Consider the following 16,627-nt stretch of genomic DNA (forward strand, 5'->3'; position numbering starts at 1 on the left):
CATAATAAATAGTTAATCCAAAAGTATGGTATTTACCATTCTTCTAGGGTGTTTACCATACTCGAAAATGAGAATGCACGTATGGTACGTATGGTTTATACTATGGTTCTTGGTCTTCCTTGCTGGGGAAAAGAGTAGGGGCATGTCTGTTGAAATAAAGGAAAGCATTGGGGGGGTATTTGCAGGAATTTTAGTAAACTCTGTGTGTGTGTCTGTGAGACTCTGTGGATGGATGCCACAGAGAAAGAGAGAGAGAGAGAGAGAGAGAGAGAGAGATGCTAATCAAGAAATCAAAGAGACAATGAGCATCATTTACTCCCCTTCCTCCTGCTATGGATTCAGCCATGGATTTCTTCACAGCACTCTCCTCTCTACTATAAAACCTCTCAAGCTCTGCAGAAGAGCTCTACCACAAATTTCTTCTTTTTCTTCTTCTTCTTCTAGTAGCAAGAAGGAAGAAGATCCAGAAGAAAAAGAGAAGGAAACGAGCAGGAAGAATTCGAGCTCTTCTTCTCTCGAACTAGAGAGAGGTGGGATCGTCAAAGGCTTTGGAACTAATCTCTCTACACCCAAATCATCGTCTTCCAAAGACAAAGGAAAACAGGTAGGCTCTACTTTAAAGGAGAAACAGTTTAGCACTAACACTACCTCACGAAGACCATCCCCTGTGAAACCTCTTGTGGCCCCGAGTCTTAACCCTGAAGCTCAGCAAATTGAGAATGCGTCTGTCCTCGCCCTTGCCTCCATTGGCCTTCTAATCTTCATTGAAGGCCTTGCGTTGGCAGCCTCAGGTATCCATGGAACCTTAGCTCAAATTCATTTTAGTTAATTGGAAGATCGATAAGTACATTAACATGCTTGGTTGGGTATGGTGTGGAGCTGAATCTCTGACCAAGTGTGGTATATAAAAGGTTATCTACCCTATTTGTGGTATATAAAAGGTTGGACTCTGGATGCCAATAATGGCCATCTAATTTGGATGGATATTCTCTGGACATAAATTTGATGGTTAATTCACATTTGAAGGCCTGCTTACCCTATATCTATCTATCTATATATACCCATGGTTGATTGGTTTATGAAAGGCTAACTACCCAATTATGCACTCCAGTTGAACAGTCCTTGGAGCACTCTGCATGATTGGTCAATTCTGATGGCCATAATTACGAAAGGATAATCTAGATTCTATGCATTCTGGACGGATGTAGTCTTTACAAAGACTGAGGTTTGATTGGTATATAAAGAACTACCCACTCTATTGTGCACAGTCCATGGTCATCCACGATCATGGATGGTGTTTATGCTCTCATACAGATAGACCTAAGATCAATGAGTATATAAAAGTGCTACCTGCCCTATTATACATTTTTGGCAGTCGTCCATAGCATGATCTAAGCATAAATTTTCAGTACTTGTTGAAAGCATTAATATATGTATATGATTATATTTTTGCTTATAACATATTTGCATATAAAATTGGATTTCTAGGTCTTTTGCCTGAAGAATGGGATGCAGTAATTACCAAGTTTGTGTATCCATCCTTTACACCCACTGTTGGGCTATTTCTCGCTGGGGCTGTATTCTATGGTGTGTACAAAATTCTACAAGGTAATGATTCAGAAAACAACTAAAGTTTTCGTTCACTCTTTATTGATGTTTCGACTTCCTCTCATTGCTGTGTTCGAGATTGAGATGGAGACCTTGTAAAATGAAGTGTTTGCCATATAGGTTTTGTAAATTTATAAAGACTCAGAAATTTTCAATGGTGGTTTTCTAAACTACTTTCCAATGAAGCTGCATGTGATCCCCCATGTCGATATGTCTCTTTTCTGCTCAAATGAGTTTTGAATTTGTAGATCAAAGCTGCATCACTGTGATGACTCTGAATAGGCCTGAAAAACTTGAAAAAGAAGTTGATGGCAATGATTGTTGTATATGTAGCAACAATCTACCATAACTGTCATGTAAAAATCAAAACTGCTCCTCCATATTAATCAAAGTGATCAAAGGCTGATCTTGTTTCAGTGTTATTGACATTAAATTGTTGTATCTAATCTTGATTAAATATCTGATCATATTAATTTGCATCATACATTGAGGTATTGATATTATAAATTGTGAACATATGAAAAATGCTAGGAACCATCATCCTTTTCATAGTTGAGTTTGGCACTTACAAGTCTAGTTGGATGTAACTTCATGGACAAGACGCTCAATTCTAGAATCTAACCCATGGAATCAAAGTGAAATATTTTCTCGCGGTGTTTTTTTTCTTGTTTACCTTGACAAGTGACTCTCAATGTTGAAAGATTTTATTCATAAATGTTTGCAAATTGAGTTTTCTTGTTTACCTTGACAAGTGACTCTCAATGTTGAAAGATTTTATTCATCAATGTTTGCAAATTGAGAGTGCATAATGCGGCAATGTGACAATCTGAGTAAAGCAATTTGAATGTGAATGAAGGAAGGTCTCATACTATCTTTTGCTTGTAAGGGTATCTTGTTGTAATAAGATGAGAGCATGGCTGTGGAAGCCTTAATGTTTTTATATTTGCGAAACACCTTGAACTGTGGGCATTGTTATAATTGACACATAAATTGCTATCACAGCATGCATATTCAGGCCTGATGAATTTGGAAAGTAGGCGGATTGATATATATAGTGGCACATCAAATCAGTCGAAATCTATATGTTTATAAATAAACATATACGCTGGGACATTTTATATGTTTATTTAAATAACCATTAACTTCAAATATACATTCCATTGTCGTCTAGTCCGGTTAGGATACCTGGCTTTCACCCAGGCGACCCGGGTTCAAATCCCGGCAATGGAATTTTTTGTTTTTCTTAAAAGTGTTTTCGTTCTTTTATTTTTTTAGTGTTGATTGCTTCTTTGTAGATGTGTCATTTACTCCCAATGATGTTGTGTTACACAACATTTTTGAGTTATATTATTACGGTGGGAAAGTCACTCATGAACATGCTCACTAACAAGACGTACTAGTGTTGCCAAGTGGTGACCTAATCTTGACATCCTAGTAGTGACAAGCGTGAAGGTACGTTCGTCTTTAGGAGTTTTAAGTAACAATGGTCCATGTATTTTAACTACCCTCACAGACAAAACCTATCTCCTGATAAAGAATATCTTTGCTATTTATGACAAAGAAAGAGAGAAGAAAATGATCACTATTCCCACTACAACCTTGAATTTCACCCCAACTACTACCAAATTTGCTTTTTGGTGTTTGTTCTAAATACTATCCTTTTTATGCATCCTCCTAGATAATTTTATCATAGTTGTTAAAAGAAGTCATATTTCATAATGATGCACATACATATACATCCAAACTTACAATGAAATATGTAACTCACATTTAGTACTTCAAGTTGTCGGTATGGAAAATTATACAACAATATAAAGAAGTGTAATTCTGCTTGTTCACTTTGAGTCAATGGATCAATTCATTCTCTAAATGAAATATGTACACTTGTTTATGTGCTCATGTAATGAAAATTTTAATCATCCATCTAGATCGATAATTATACAACATTTCTTAGTGCATTGCCTAAAATAAGATCCACTCTTGGAGTTAGAAGGGATTCAATGGAATGATTGTTTTGACAAGGAAAACCCAACATATTTCACATATCTACCAATGGTGCATTTTGATCATATTTGTTACTTACATGATCCTTCCTTTACTTGTCTTCATGTTACATCTGCCAAACTCATACAAATTTGATAATATGGGTGTTCTAAAACTCCATTAATGTCTCAATGGAAGTTTTCTCATATATTCTTCAAATTTCAAAGTACCAAAGTTGGAACACACTGAAAATTTCAATCAGCAATAACTTGAACACAACCTCGTCACCAAACACACAATAAAGTCAAACCTAATGCATTGAATCTATATAAATATACAGTTGATTTGTAAGGGCATCTCATAGTTATCAGCATAACCTTATGGATATCCAAGTAGACCCATGATGCACACATACAAAAGAGAGATAGATAGAGTATTAATTTTAATCCCTGAGGGAGACTGAATACAAGCTATGGGACAGGGACAAGCCCATGGTGAGGATCAAACTTGTGAGTTCTCTTGGTTTTATGATTAGAATATGTGACTTGAACCAAAACCATTGAAACGACACAATCGAGTTGATATGCCATAAAGTTGAGCGACATGCTGAGATTAGCAGGGTAAATATTAGAGTCCATAACTTAGATGATGATATCTAGAAGTATTCCGAGTAGATAACCTCAAGAGTTTCTCAGAGAAGAGTCAGGTGGGAAACAAATCAGAGAGAGAGATACATTAACATCGATGATATTGAGCAAGGCATGTCTTAACATACGATTCTTTAAAATATCTCAAAACCCAGCAACTGTAGCTTACAAGAAAGTATAGTTTCAAACATCTTGCATGCTCAAGGGCATAATTACAAGTTCTAATCTGGAATAGCTTGCCAGATGGTCATTTGTTTGAAACACCCCAGGTTACCCAGCCTTTATATATAGTTCTTTAGAATGTATTACAGACAAATTCTTCAGTTCCACCATGAAGAAGAGTGTATATATATTATAAGAACTTTGATCGCTTTGACTGAACATGGGTAAACTGGTTACTACAATGTTAACTAGCTTCCAAAGCATAGAGAGCTCAATCTTGCCAAGATACATTTACAATATGCACAAGCCAGTGTATAGACCATTGTTTGAGCTCTAAAATTGATGCGCAATGAATGTGTTGTAATCACAACCCAATAATCATCAGCATGCTAATATACAATATCAAATGGGATATTATTCAGCTTGAAACAATATGGAGTGTCAGCTTGGTCCATGTGAATGTGTCAATCGTGCTAGTAAGAGCTCTTGCTCATGCTTCACAACTTGCAAGGACTCATATTCCACTTTGAGATTCTGTGAAAGCAATAATCAAAACAAAAAAGTCAAAAAAAGAAATCAGATCAATACAAAGAAATTGGATCTTTTTTCTTAAAACAAGGATACAAATGAGTCAAAACACATTAAATATTCATAATGGTCATTGCATTAGCATCTTTTTGAAAGCATTGATAAATGGTTATATCGTTCTTATATAGGTAGAGAATGGAAACGGAAAAGGTAGAGCCAATCGGTTTAGGCCTTAAGGACGTTGAGAACATTAATAGAATCATGAATGAATGACAGTATCAAAGCTTTTTTAAGCATTATGAATATATGTACAACCTAAATCCCACTTAGGAGAATGTAATCCACACCATTGACACTAGTATATAGACACACATAAATTGGGAGAAGTCAAGAAAAAACATTTTATTAACGTGCAAAAAAACATATCCTTCACATAGAAAAAGAATATGTCTAAGCATCAGGATACACATCACTACACAAGCATTTATCTATTTACAACTCCAGATGTGTTATCATATCACTTCATAGTAATAATAAGAAGGATTAACAAACTAGATATATATATGAGGTCATCGTAACAGTAACATGACATCCAAGTTCATACCAACATACATGCTTTTACATATTGTAAGCTATGCAAAATATCTCCACCAGTTCAAAAAGCACATGCATTTAAATACAGAAACTAAATTTAGGGTACAGAAACAGCAAATTTGATCCAGCTATAGATCAAGTTTTGGTAATTTTCTTTGAAACCAAAGCAAACTTCCAAACATCAAGCATAAACGCACCAATCTGGTTTCCTTGTGTTTAGAAGGTAAAATTTTTAATTTCAAAATTTCAAAAAAAAGTATTACAGAAAGCTCAATTGTATTTCTTTCATTTGTGAAAATATTGAGATTAAAAAAATTTCTATTTTATTAGCTTGGAAAGTTGGAATTTGAAATAATACCTCGAGTTTTTCTCGCATCCGTTCAAATTCTGACCTTTGATCAGCAACTTTATATGGCCTAGATGCGATCTCCATAGAGACAGAGCATCTCGCTTCAATGGCTTTCTGTTTCTCTGCCTCCACTTTCTGAGCTTCCTCAACAACACTATCCACAACTTGCTTTGAAGCCTTAGGAGAGAGAGAGAGAGAGAGAGAGAGAGAGAGAGAGAGAGAGAAGGAAACAGCAAAAGAGAAAAAACATAAACATGTTAACCATATAACACGTGTTTCAACAACATAAAGAGTTTCTTTAAAACCCATGTTCATCTACAGATGATTGACATACATGGGGTTACCCATTTGGATGTACAAAGAAGGCATACATAAGTTAACCATGGAAAATGAATTAAACCTATCTTTTATTACATATGATTTGCATGCATAAGGCTATCCATTTGGAATTCATAAATATGGTCACAATAGCAAGATGGGGTCCAACAACATAAACTGTTGTTTTACACGCGACTTACATACAGAGAAAGGTGTGAAATATGTAAATACATCCATTTGAAGAGGAAAACAGAGCAACATTTAATTCCACAAAAAACAAGATCTTACGCCAGAGACGAATGACAATACAGGGTGTTCATTTAGAGAAATGATTAAACTTACAGGCATGAACCAAACACACGAAGGGCAGAGAAATTTCAGGTACCTGATGGAAATGGGTGATCTTGGAGCGAAACGAAGCAGCGCATTGAGAGATTTCGCGCAGCCTGATGGATCGAGAGGGATGGAGAAGGCGAATTCTTCCTGAATCATCAAGGACCAGAGGAGGCGGAGCAACTCTCAGCGTTTCGGTTTCGGTTTCGGCTTCGGCTTCTTTTGGTTCTACCATACCGGTCCCATTCCTTCACTTCCCCTTCTCTTCTCTTTGGGAGCAGAGATGAGAGAGAGAGAGAGAGAGAGAGAGAGAGAGAATAACTAACTAAACCTTTTTTCCACACCCTAACGTTCATCATATTTACAATTCTAGTCCCCCAAAACCTCCCATGTTCTTCTGTTTCTTTGTTTTCTTCTCAATACTATACGATCAAATTTTCACTACCACTATGTCCAATGCATCATATCTGTATGTATACACACATACATTACATGCATACCAACACATACATACATTGTTTTCTTCTCAATACTATACGATCAAATTTTCACTACCACTATGTCCAATGCATCATATATGTATGTATACACACATACATTACATGCATACCAACACATACATACATTACATACATACATTACATGTTTACTGATACATACATACATACATACATGATACATATATTATGTATGTACCAGTACATATATACATTACATGCATACCAATACATACATATATTACATGCATACCAACACATACATATGTACCAATACATACATACATTACATGCACACCAATACATACATACATACACATCTACAAACATATGTATGTATGTAAATACAATAAAGTCTAGCCAAAGCCACACTAAACCTGTTTTTATAACCATGTCTCCTTTAGTATAAAACAACATTTTCTTTCACCATAATAGATCTATGCTTCATCACTTCGCTTTTGCTTTCATTTATCCGGTTAATCCACTTCCAAAAAGAACTGAACCTCAACCTTGGACTGATTAAACCTTAATAACGATTATTTTTGCTCATATGCTATGCTAGAATAATGACACAACAGAAAAAAACATTACTTGATCCGGAAAAAATGTAAGTGCAATGCTGATCGTTCGTGGCACTTGCACTGATGTTACTGCATAGACGTAATGCTCAACAGCATTACAAAAGCAGCTCAGGTCGATACTCAAAATTCGCATATCACATCAAGGAAGTGTATATATTCTTTCTTTGCTTATTCACCAAATGGCCACATGTCTTTTGTTTCTGACACATTTCCACCATAAATAATGCAAACAAACCAAAGTTTTTCACTTTTACACTTCAGTTCCCTATGATTGTGAACTCTTGAAAGTTAAATATGGCGTCTATTACTTCAGAGATGAACAATATTAATGACCTTTCGAGAGATGGTGTTTACTCCCAAATTTCACAACTGACAAAGGAGAATTTTATGGGAGAGATGATCATCCACCAATTTCAATATCAACCATTATATCCAAAGTTCAATACAGCATATATTTCTTCAGAAATGTACATGTAATACATTGAAAGTTTGTAGCATGACCATAATGTTATCAAGCAGATGAACAATGTTAATGACAATTTTGGTAGATGGTTTTTACTACCAAATTTTAGAACTGATGACACTACCAACTTTTACAACTGATAAAGGAGATTTTTATAGGAGAGATGAACATCCACCCATTATCAATATCAACCTAACCAACAAAGAGAGACAACAGTATCAATTGCACATATTCAAAGAAAACCCCATTTATCTTGTCAATTTTAATACGCAAAAACATAATCTTGTTGATACCTTCCCGTTTTTCAATATTCCTCCACTTATCCTTCAGATCAACCTGTGTGGTACTATTCAAATGTTAGTTCTCCATTAACCAAAAAACTTGAAAAAGATGCAACAGATCAAACAACGGTTTTCTTGCACCTCTGTCCGATTTTCAAATATTGAACTATGCTTTCGAAGAATATGTTTCCAATGTCCTTTACCATACCTGTCATAATAATTCCAAAACCATCATCATCAATTGAACCATTTTCATTACAAAAATAGTCATTAAACAATATACAGATACTATGTCAGCAAACAGATGACACATCAAATGTTCATAGTTAATACCTTTCCACTTCGTTTCTGAGAACATTCTCCTCTTCTTGAGTCCATCTTCTAAACTTCCTCCGATGTGGCACATTTTTTGATAACACATCCTTCATCATTCTAGTACCCTGTCTTTGGCGAAGTATTGGAAGCTGCACTCGTCTCGAACAAGATGGCGAATCGTCCTTCAGTGGACTGTTACTTATGTCATCACTTGCACTCCACTGAAAAGTTCAATCTGATACAATTTAATAATTCTGCTTTTTCCATGTTTCTAATACACTATTAGATTAATGATTTGCATTACCAGAAATGGATTGCTGATAATACAAGCATCGAATTATTATATTAGTCCCTTAATAAAATCAATATTTAAATTGTACGAATGGCAAGTTTGATGGTAAGAATAAAAGACATGAACCTTATAATGTCAGAGGAATATTTAAAAATTGTAAGAAAGACGACTTCAGTAATAAGGTGAAAACAAATTTCACCCTTGTAAATAAGCCTAATAGATTACAACAATGGACACCTTGAATCACAATCCAAAACAATGTTCTAAGTTGATATGACCACTTTAAAAGTTTTAAAATCATCTTGGACATCCCACAAGATTTCCGAAAATTCATTACTAATTCTGATTTCATGGTTTTAATGCCAACATGCTAGTGCCCAGATTTCCTTTTTCATTTATTCAAGAATATAGAAGGAACCCCAGAACAACCCCTCAGAAACTTACTGAAGTGGCCACGCAGCATTATTTCTAATAATTGATCAAACAATTTATAAGTTCTTTTTAGGCAGAAAGAAGAAAATTCACAATTTCATACCAACCTCGATCTTTTGAGCAGTAGGGTTGCGATCCATGATGCTCCTATTCTGTTTCTTGCCAAATGCTTGTGCACTTCCTCGCATCTTTATAGGAGAGATTGTGTTCACATCTTTCATATGTCTCTCAGAGGGTCTTGCTTGTTGACCTTGATTATCATCCTTCACATGCAATATCCCCTTTGAATTATCTAATTCATTTAATGTTACTTTTCTAGATTTTGCAGCTTCCTCGGCAATCCTGAGAGCCTCTGGAAGAGGATCCTTTACAACTGCATTAAGGCTTGCCTGGCATTCCATAAGTGCTGATTGTGCTTTCTGAATCTCGGGGCTATCCAAAATATTTCTACAAATAGGAACAGTGTCTCTTGCATGATCTGCATTGGACAAAAATGCACCAATTTTCCGCCTTTTCCTCCTAATAGTGATAGTAGCACTTGGATCTGGCAATTCTGGAAAGAAGATACCGTTTGATCAATGCATACGGACAAATCAAAAGTTTGTAAATTTAAGTATGTTTCTGACTTGCAGTTGTGGAATCGTAATTGCCACTGGATTGGAAATGAGGAGAACTAGAAATGGGAGAAAATGTTCCCAATCTTCAGAAGTTGGAATTACTCAGAAATACTGAACATTCTTTCTACACATACATAGAAAGGGCCAGTGAAACTTCTCTCCATTTCCTGTGGAGCGTTTCCAGCGTGGCTGAGTAAAACATGGGCACATGTTCTCCTGTCCCTTTCTTTTCCTCTACATGCACATCCAGATTTTCTCCAACATACAATACTCTAAAACATGTCCAGATGTATTTGACCTAGGTAGATGAAAGAGAGAAAGGGAGAGAGAGAGGGAGAGAGAGAGAGAGAGAGAGAGAGAGAGAGAATTCTATTACCACTACAGGAAACCAAACTCAACCAATAGAACCAAATGAGTGCAATGTTGACGTTCATTCTACTTTAGGTTATGCTATCGGTATCCATGAATGAGTTAACTTTTCATAGATAGAAACCCAAGAAAAGAAAGAAAATCATACCTCTACCTAGAAGAGAATTGATACCCCCTTTATTTTTAACTTATCACAGAGACAAACCCAAGAAATGAAACCAAATCACTATCAACGAAAACAACACGACCCACTTCATTTTCTCATGCAAAATAAACTATTAATTATGAATTGAAATCTAAACATTCTTACCGGTCCATGGAGGAGGACTTGGACGGACAGGTTCATCTGCATCTTCTTCTTCATTTGGCATCCAATCTGTTGTGGGTAATACAGCTTTTTCGGTCTCTTTTACTAGCTTTCCATATGATCCATTTACCAGAAGAGTCTCATTTAAAGATTTTCTGATAGATGGTTTAACGCTTGAAGTCCTAACCTCCATTTCCTCAACCAATTGTGCATCCACTAACTTTGAGCTTAGCAAAAAACTTTCTATTGTATTCTCCTTTAGGCTTATTGGTATGTGCCGTTTACCCCGCAATGGAGGAGATGATCCTTCCATATCCTCATATCCATCCTTTTCTTCTGTAACCACATTCTTTGCAGAGGATGCTCCTTCAACATGGCTCTTTGTTAAGTTTTTTTCTCTCAATACACTATCTACATCCTTTGTAGCCTGTGTGTCTGAGGAATCATCATCTACAGATGGTTCTTTCCTTGCTATAGGAGAAACAGACAATGAGAAGCCTTCAGGCAAATATAGTCCTTTCTTCACACTCTCTGCAACTTGCTCCAGAAAAACCGAGCCTAAACTTTTCCAAGCTTCAGAAAGGAATCCTTGGACCATATTTTTCACTTTTCCTCTATTGAATCCCTTCAGAAAATCATGCCGATGATCCGGATGCTCTTTGATGTCCTGTAGATCTTGCATTAACTGACGATACCTATCTTGGATGCGTTCTTCTTCTTTCTTCTTCTTCTTCGTGATCTTCTTCTTCATATTTTCATCACCAATCCATAAATTATCCACAAAATCACAGAATTTCGGCCAATTCTCGGTTTCTTCACGCAAATGCTGAACAGTGCATTCAGCCCTAACTGCAAGCAGAAGCTGAGAGAAAGTGAACGATTTCTTACCTGTTTTCCTTCCATTATTTTCCTGAAACGCGTGAAATCGACGAGGAAAAGCACGGTGAGACAACAAATCAGCAGCAGCAGCAGAAGAAGAAGAAGATGGCGATGATGATGATGATGATGGCGAAAGCTCTGATAATATCTCGACCGTGCGTTCGGAGAATCGATCATCTTCCACAACGTCCAGATACAGGAATTTGAGGAGGAGGAGTCTCTTGAGGGAGAGACTGTGGGGGGGGATAGGGTAGGATTCAAGCAGGGCTCTGATGAGAAGTTGGTTGGAGCAGTGCTTTAGAATGTATTCCCAGACCCATTCTCGGCACATAGATTGTAGAGGCGAGTGTTCTTGGCAGGAAGGAAGCTTCGCCATGGCCATGTACGCTGTTCGCAGGCTCATATCTCATATCCAAGGAAAGGAAGGAATTGCAGAACAGAGGAATTTCACACAGAAGGGAAGAGGGGCATTCGGGGAAATAGGAAAATATACTGAGGGGCATTTGGGGAAATAAAATAAACCAAACCCTTTTGTCTTTTTTCTCTAAATCCTTTGTTATAACTTATACATAATTGCTCTCTTACAGTAAGTCAAGTCAAGTCAAGTCAAGTAATGTATGAGTCAAGTCAAGTCAAAGCATATATCCTCCATCTATGTTGCTTTTGAGAGGAGAGAAAAGTCACCGTCTTGCTCAATGTAAGTGGCGTATGCTCTCTTTTTTTTAAGTTCTGTGTCAGTTCCCACTCATACAATCAGTACACACATACATATAGCTCTTTCACCATCGGGGCCATGTATGCTTTGCTTGCCTCACATAAATGTATCATTTTGTTAAGTCTTGTATCTATCTCAATGCCACTCATCACAAATACATACGTGTGCATGTCGTGTCTGGGACTTCTTTCCGAGAAGGAAGCAAGCTTTGTGCCATTTTTGGCCATATGTGTTGAGACTCGGAGAGCTAAACAACCAAGTAGAAGCATAGACGTGTTAGGTATGGATCGACACAACCATGCTTTTTTCGGTTCTTGCAATTTCATGAGTATATAGTTAGTTGTAAACATATTGATATATATAGATAGATAGATATTGCGCTTAGATGCCCCTCCTACATTGATGCCCCTATATAAATAAAAGTGTTTGATCGTGCCTCCCCTACTTTCATTTATGCAAGTAAAACTCGACGTGTTTTTCAGTAGAAGTAGCTACTCGAATTAATACGGCATGACAATACGAAGAAAAAAAAAAACTCTCGATGTAGTGCATCAAAACATAGTACGTAAAATTCGTGTTCGTCTAGCGTAACATTCGTTTTCCTACGTTATTCAAACATTCGTGTGTTTATTTTTTCCCATTTTTTAAATGTTTTTTTTCCATTTTTAAAGGCTTATTATTTACCTCATAATAAATAGTTACTCCAAAAGTATGGTATTTATCATTCTTTGAGGGTGTTTTTTCTTACGCGAATGGTTGAAACATTCGCGAATTTCACAATCCAAAAGAAGACCTCATTTCTCATACTCCAATTTCACAAGAGACTAATTTTAGAAAACTGGGTTTCTAAAATTTGAGAACTACCCTCCATTTCAAATTCTTAACAAAATTTGGAATTTCCCCTGCTTCTCATCATCATCATCATCATCGTCGTCGTCTTCTTCTTCTTCTTCTTCTTCTTCTTCTTCCTTCTTCTTCTCCGCTTTTTCTTTAAATGAAATCCTAGCAAAAGACAGAAAGAAAGAAGCAATTTTTGTGTCTAAGCAAGAACAAAACCCTAATTCACACAGATAGCCCACAGTCGTCCACTGCAGAAAAATGCAGAAAGCCTAACCTTCACAGGTGGAAAAAACCCCAACCCAGCATACTGTCATCATGTCTTCACAAGGATCACCTAGATCTGCACAATATACGAAACAAGAAGAAAAAGAAGGAAAACGCCCTGAAGAAGTAGAAAAGCAAAGAGAAGAGGAAGAAGAGAAAGAAAGGAAAAAACAGGAACAAGAAGAAGGTAAAGAAGAAGAAGAGAAGAGGCTATGGAAACATCCATGGGATCCTCATACACCTTATTTCAGCTGGTTCCTTCCCGACTGTTTGAGACCATTTCCTTCTTTTGAAGGATGGTTTGCTCGTGTGTCGGATTTTGAACAAGGTATAAGCATCGCCACCATCATGGCCACAAACTATGTCACATCTGAGACCTTTGCTGCTGTCCTCTTCTCCTTTAACTCCTCACATCATCAGGATTCTTCTACTCATGGATTTGAACCTCATCGAACTCACTTGTTTTGTGAACTATCTATGGTATATCCCTTCCCCTTCCGCTCAATCCTCTTGTTCTTTAGTGTTTTGTTACCAATTTCCATTTTTCTGTTTTAGCTTTATGCATACTACGCCTTTTTTTCTGTATATATATTGACACTATTGCTTGTGTCGTGCATTGAACAATGATGGTTTCTGTAGCTTTGCATTCACTCGGATTTGTGGATAAGTTCATCAGTATCATACACTATTGATATCAAACTCTTGTATCATGTATTAGCTGATGGTTGCAAAATTCAGTCTCGTAGATTAATCATTATTCAATACATGACACTTATATCATATATAAGATCATGGTTGTAACTTGAATCCCACAGGTCATTTTGACTTTTTTATTAGAATTAATACTACACTTGATGTGTCAGAGGATGTTGGTAACTTTGGTCTCAAACAAACAGATTTGGAACTTGGTTTGATGTTAATATTGCATTTCATCTCTCTCATTATCTCAGATAAGGAAGAGTTAAGATGTGAAGGTAATGATCTCCTCATTGCCCACTTAAGTAGGGTTCTGACACCTTGTTTGGTGTTTCTTTTGTACTCTGATTCTGTGCAGGATTCTCATTTTGAACACATCCGGCCATCTCCACATACATCTACTACATCTCGTCACGAATCTGCTGGATTCAAATGGCATTCAGCTAATCTCGGCACTATCATTTCTCGACCACATGAAACTATCATGGATCTGAATGTTCAAGGATTCCGGTTCAAGTCACACATGTTTAATGAGGTATTCACTATTTACCTTGTGTATGTATGACTAAACTGGCTTCCACTGTTGGGGTGTGTGTGTGTGTCTGTGCACATGTATTCCAGGTCCACCTAGGATTATGACTTTCGATATACAAGCTAATTTTGTGTGTAATGAATTGGATTGACATTTATGTACATGCCCACATATGGTATGCGTAAAGTCATGCCTGGAATATGAATTGGCTCTACAAAAGTCAATTGAATGTGTGAGGACGCACTAGCGATTTGGTTTCAATTTGTTGTGCACATCCCCACATATGATACCCAGTATGGTAGGCCCACATATGATATCCATAAGGCTATGCTGTAGACTATGGAAGATTGACTCTACAAGTTATCATGTGTCTGAGTTTAGCAATGAATGGGGTTCACATAATAAGGATTCTTAAGGTTACTCCTAGGTGATGAATTGGTTCAACAAGTTGTCGTAGACATGATGCACCTACATATCCATAAAGTTATGGCAATGGCTATGTTGGCTCTACAAGTGATTGTACAATGTATAAAAGAATTGGATCATATCCAATATGAATTGATGTTTTCCAATACTCAATACAATATATTGGGATTCACTATCAGGTTCCGTGGGACAGTCATGATTTGAGAAAGGGACCTGAAGGTTGGGCCGAAAAAATAAAATATATGCCCACTCGTTGGCATATTCGTAGCTTAGGATCTGAGTCTACATATGAGCTCTCACATGATCAAAAAGGGTTTCATATCAAAGGAAGTGGGTTGGCTCATCAAGAGAAGAATTGGGGACAGGCTTTCCCATCCGGACATGTATGGCTCCAGGCAGTCAGCCCAGATAATAAATTTCAGGTATGCAAATACTGGTCTCTGAAACTGAGTTTCAAACTCTTTGGATCAAGTTCATTCAAAGGGAAACCAACAAAAAATCCCTCGGTTTTTGTTGATATTTACCAGAACATCCTTCACTTTCCAAAGAATTACCAGACTGGTATTTTTGGGAAACCGGAGGTTATTTTGATAGATATCTGACAAGTTATGGGTGTTTTGGTGTTTTTTCCTTCATTCATTTGACCCTCGTGATGTGCTTTTAATTTTGAACGCAGATAGTGGGCTCAGTTGCGTACTTCAACATAGGATGTGGTCTCACCACGCCTTATGTCTATTCAATGGGTTATCGATCCCCGAATGTCAATCTTGATCTAAGGTCTATTGATCCAGGAGTAATTATTAGAGATGTTGTGACTTCAGCTGAAGAGGGGAAGTTCTCGGTGAGGATAATTGGACCTTCCCACACTCTTCAGGTAATCCTTTCATGTCCTCTTATAATGTCTCCTTTGGCAATGCTCATTTAAGCAAGCTCCTTTTTTTCTCCTATTTTCTAGATAAAATGTAGTGCTCCACCCAGCAGTTTTTCGGATTTGATATTATGTCCAGTCGGAAAGCTCTCATGGAAACCAGCTTGCTCCGAGTCTTATTTTGCTAGGATGGAGATCAATGTCTTTAAGCATAAGCTTTGGGGTCGCATTGGTAAATCTGTGCTAATAGAAACTCAAGTATTTGAGTTTGGGGCCTTGGAGTTTGGGGAAGAATTGCTCATGCAAAAACACTTTCATGAAGACTGATGGATTTCCCGGAAAATCGATGTAAAATTGGAAAGAGAGAAGAATTGGATTGGTCAACAAGATGGTTTCCATGAAGGCTAATGGATTTCCTAGGAATCAATAAGGAAATTGTACATACGAACCCCAACTCTTTGGTGAAGGTAAATAAAACAATATCAAACTCACTATCATTGAAGAAAGCACATCATTAAGTTGGGTTTTTGCATTTTCATAATCTCAGTCCCAGCTCAAGAAGGACTAGGCCGTATTGATATTGGGTTCTTCATATGCTTGAAATTGAACTAAAACTATATTTGTTATATTTTGTATAATTTCATGGTTACCTTATGCATTGAGATTAAAAAACTTCTTTGTGTAATATTTGAAGTGATTCTATCTATTATAGAACCATTCTGTCTAAAATT

General features: G+C 36.8%; 4 protein-coding genes across 4 annotated transcripts; 2 read left to right on the forward strand and 2 right to left on the reverse strand.

Annotated features, from left to right (window-relative positions):
* The first annotated feature begins 224 nt into the window (after positions 1 to 224).
* LOC147868868 (uncharacterized) lies at positions 225 to 2,024 on the forward strand. The gene is made up of 2 exons (XM_087324215.1): positions 225 to 791; positions 1,489 to 2,024. The coding sequence occupies exons 1-2, from the start codon at positions 233 to 235 to the stop codon at positions 1,629 to 1,631; spliced, it is 702 nt and encodes a 233-aa protein (XP_087180341.1). The 5' UTR covers positions 225 to 232; the 3' UTR covers positions 1,632 to 2,024.
* Positions 2,025 to 4,355: 2,331 nt separating this feature from the next.
* Positions 4,356 to 6,799, reverse strand: LOC147868869 (uncharacterized). The gene is made up of 3 exons (XM_087324226.1): positions 6,575 to 6,799; positions 5,881 to 6,048; positions 4,356 to 4,934 (listed from the first exon to the last, which is right to left on the reverse strand). Exons 1-3 carry the CDS (start codon positions 6,755 to 6,757, stop codon positions 4,842 to 4,844), a joined length of 444 nt encoding a protein of 147 aa, XP_087180352.1. The 5' UTR covers positions 6,758 to 6,799; the 3' UTR covers positions 4,356 to 4,841.
* Positions 6,800 to 8,182: 1,383 nt separating this feature from the next.
* LOC147868870 (uncharacterized) lies at positions 8,183 to 11,992 on the reverse strand. Its single transcript, XM_087324238.1, has 6 exons — positions 10,680 to 11,992; positions 9,491 to 9,936; positions 8,678 to 8,880; positions 8,486 to 8,552; positions 8,357 to 8,399; positions 8,183 to 8,255 (listed from the first exon to the last, which is right to left on the reverse strand). Exons 1-6 carry the CDS (start codon positions 11,956 to 11,958, stop codon positions 8,251 to 8,253), a joined length of 2,043 nt encoding a protein of 680 aa, XP_087180364.1. The 5' UTR covers positions 11,959 to 11,992; the 3' UTR covers positions 8,183 to 8,250.
* Positions 11,993 to 13,264: 1,272 nt separating this feature from the next.
* LOC147868871 (uncharacterized) lies at positions 13,265 to 16,581 on the forward strand. Its single transcript, XM_087324249.1, has 5 exons — positions 13,265 to 13,854; positions 14,429 to 14,605; positions 15,208 to 15,450; positions 15,705 to 15,902; positions 15,984 to 16,581. Exons 1-5 carry the CDS (start codon positions 13,426 to 13,428, stop codon positions 16,221 to 16,223), a joined length of 1,287 nt encoding a protein of 428 aa, XP_087180375.1. The 5' UTR covers positions 13,265 to 13,425; the 3' UTR covers positions 16,224 to 16,581.
* Positions 16,582 to 16,627: the final 46 nt, after the last annotated feature.

The sequence above is a fragment of the Azolla caroliniana genome, unplaced genomic scaffold, assembly GCF_043228905.1.
Source record: "Azolla caroliniana isolate FFs.n. ecotype wild unplaced genomic scaffold, voAzoCaro1.0.p SCAF_1, whole genome shotgun sequence".
Taxonomy (NCBI): domain Eukaryota; kingdom Viridiplantae; phylum Streptophyta; class Polypodiopsida; order Salviniales; family Salviniaceae; genus Azolla; species Azolla caroliniana.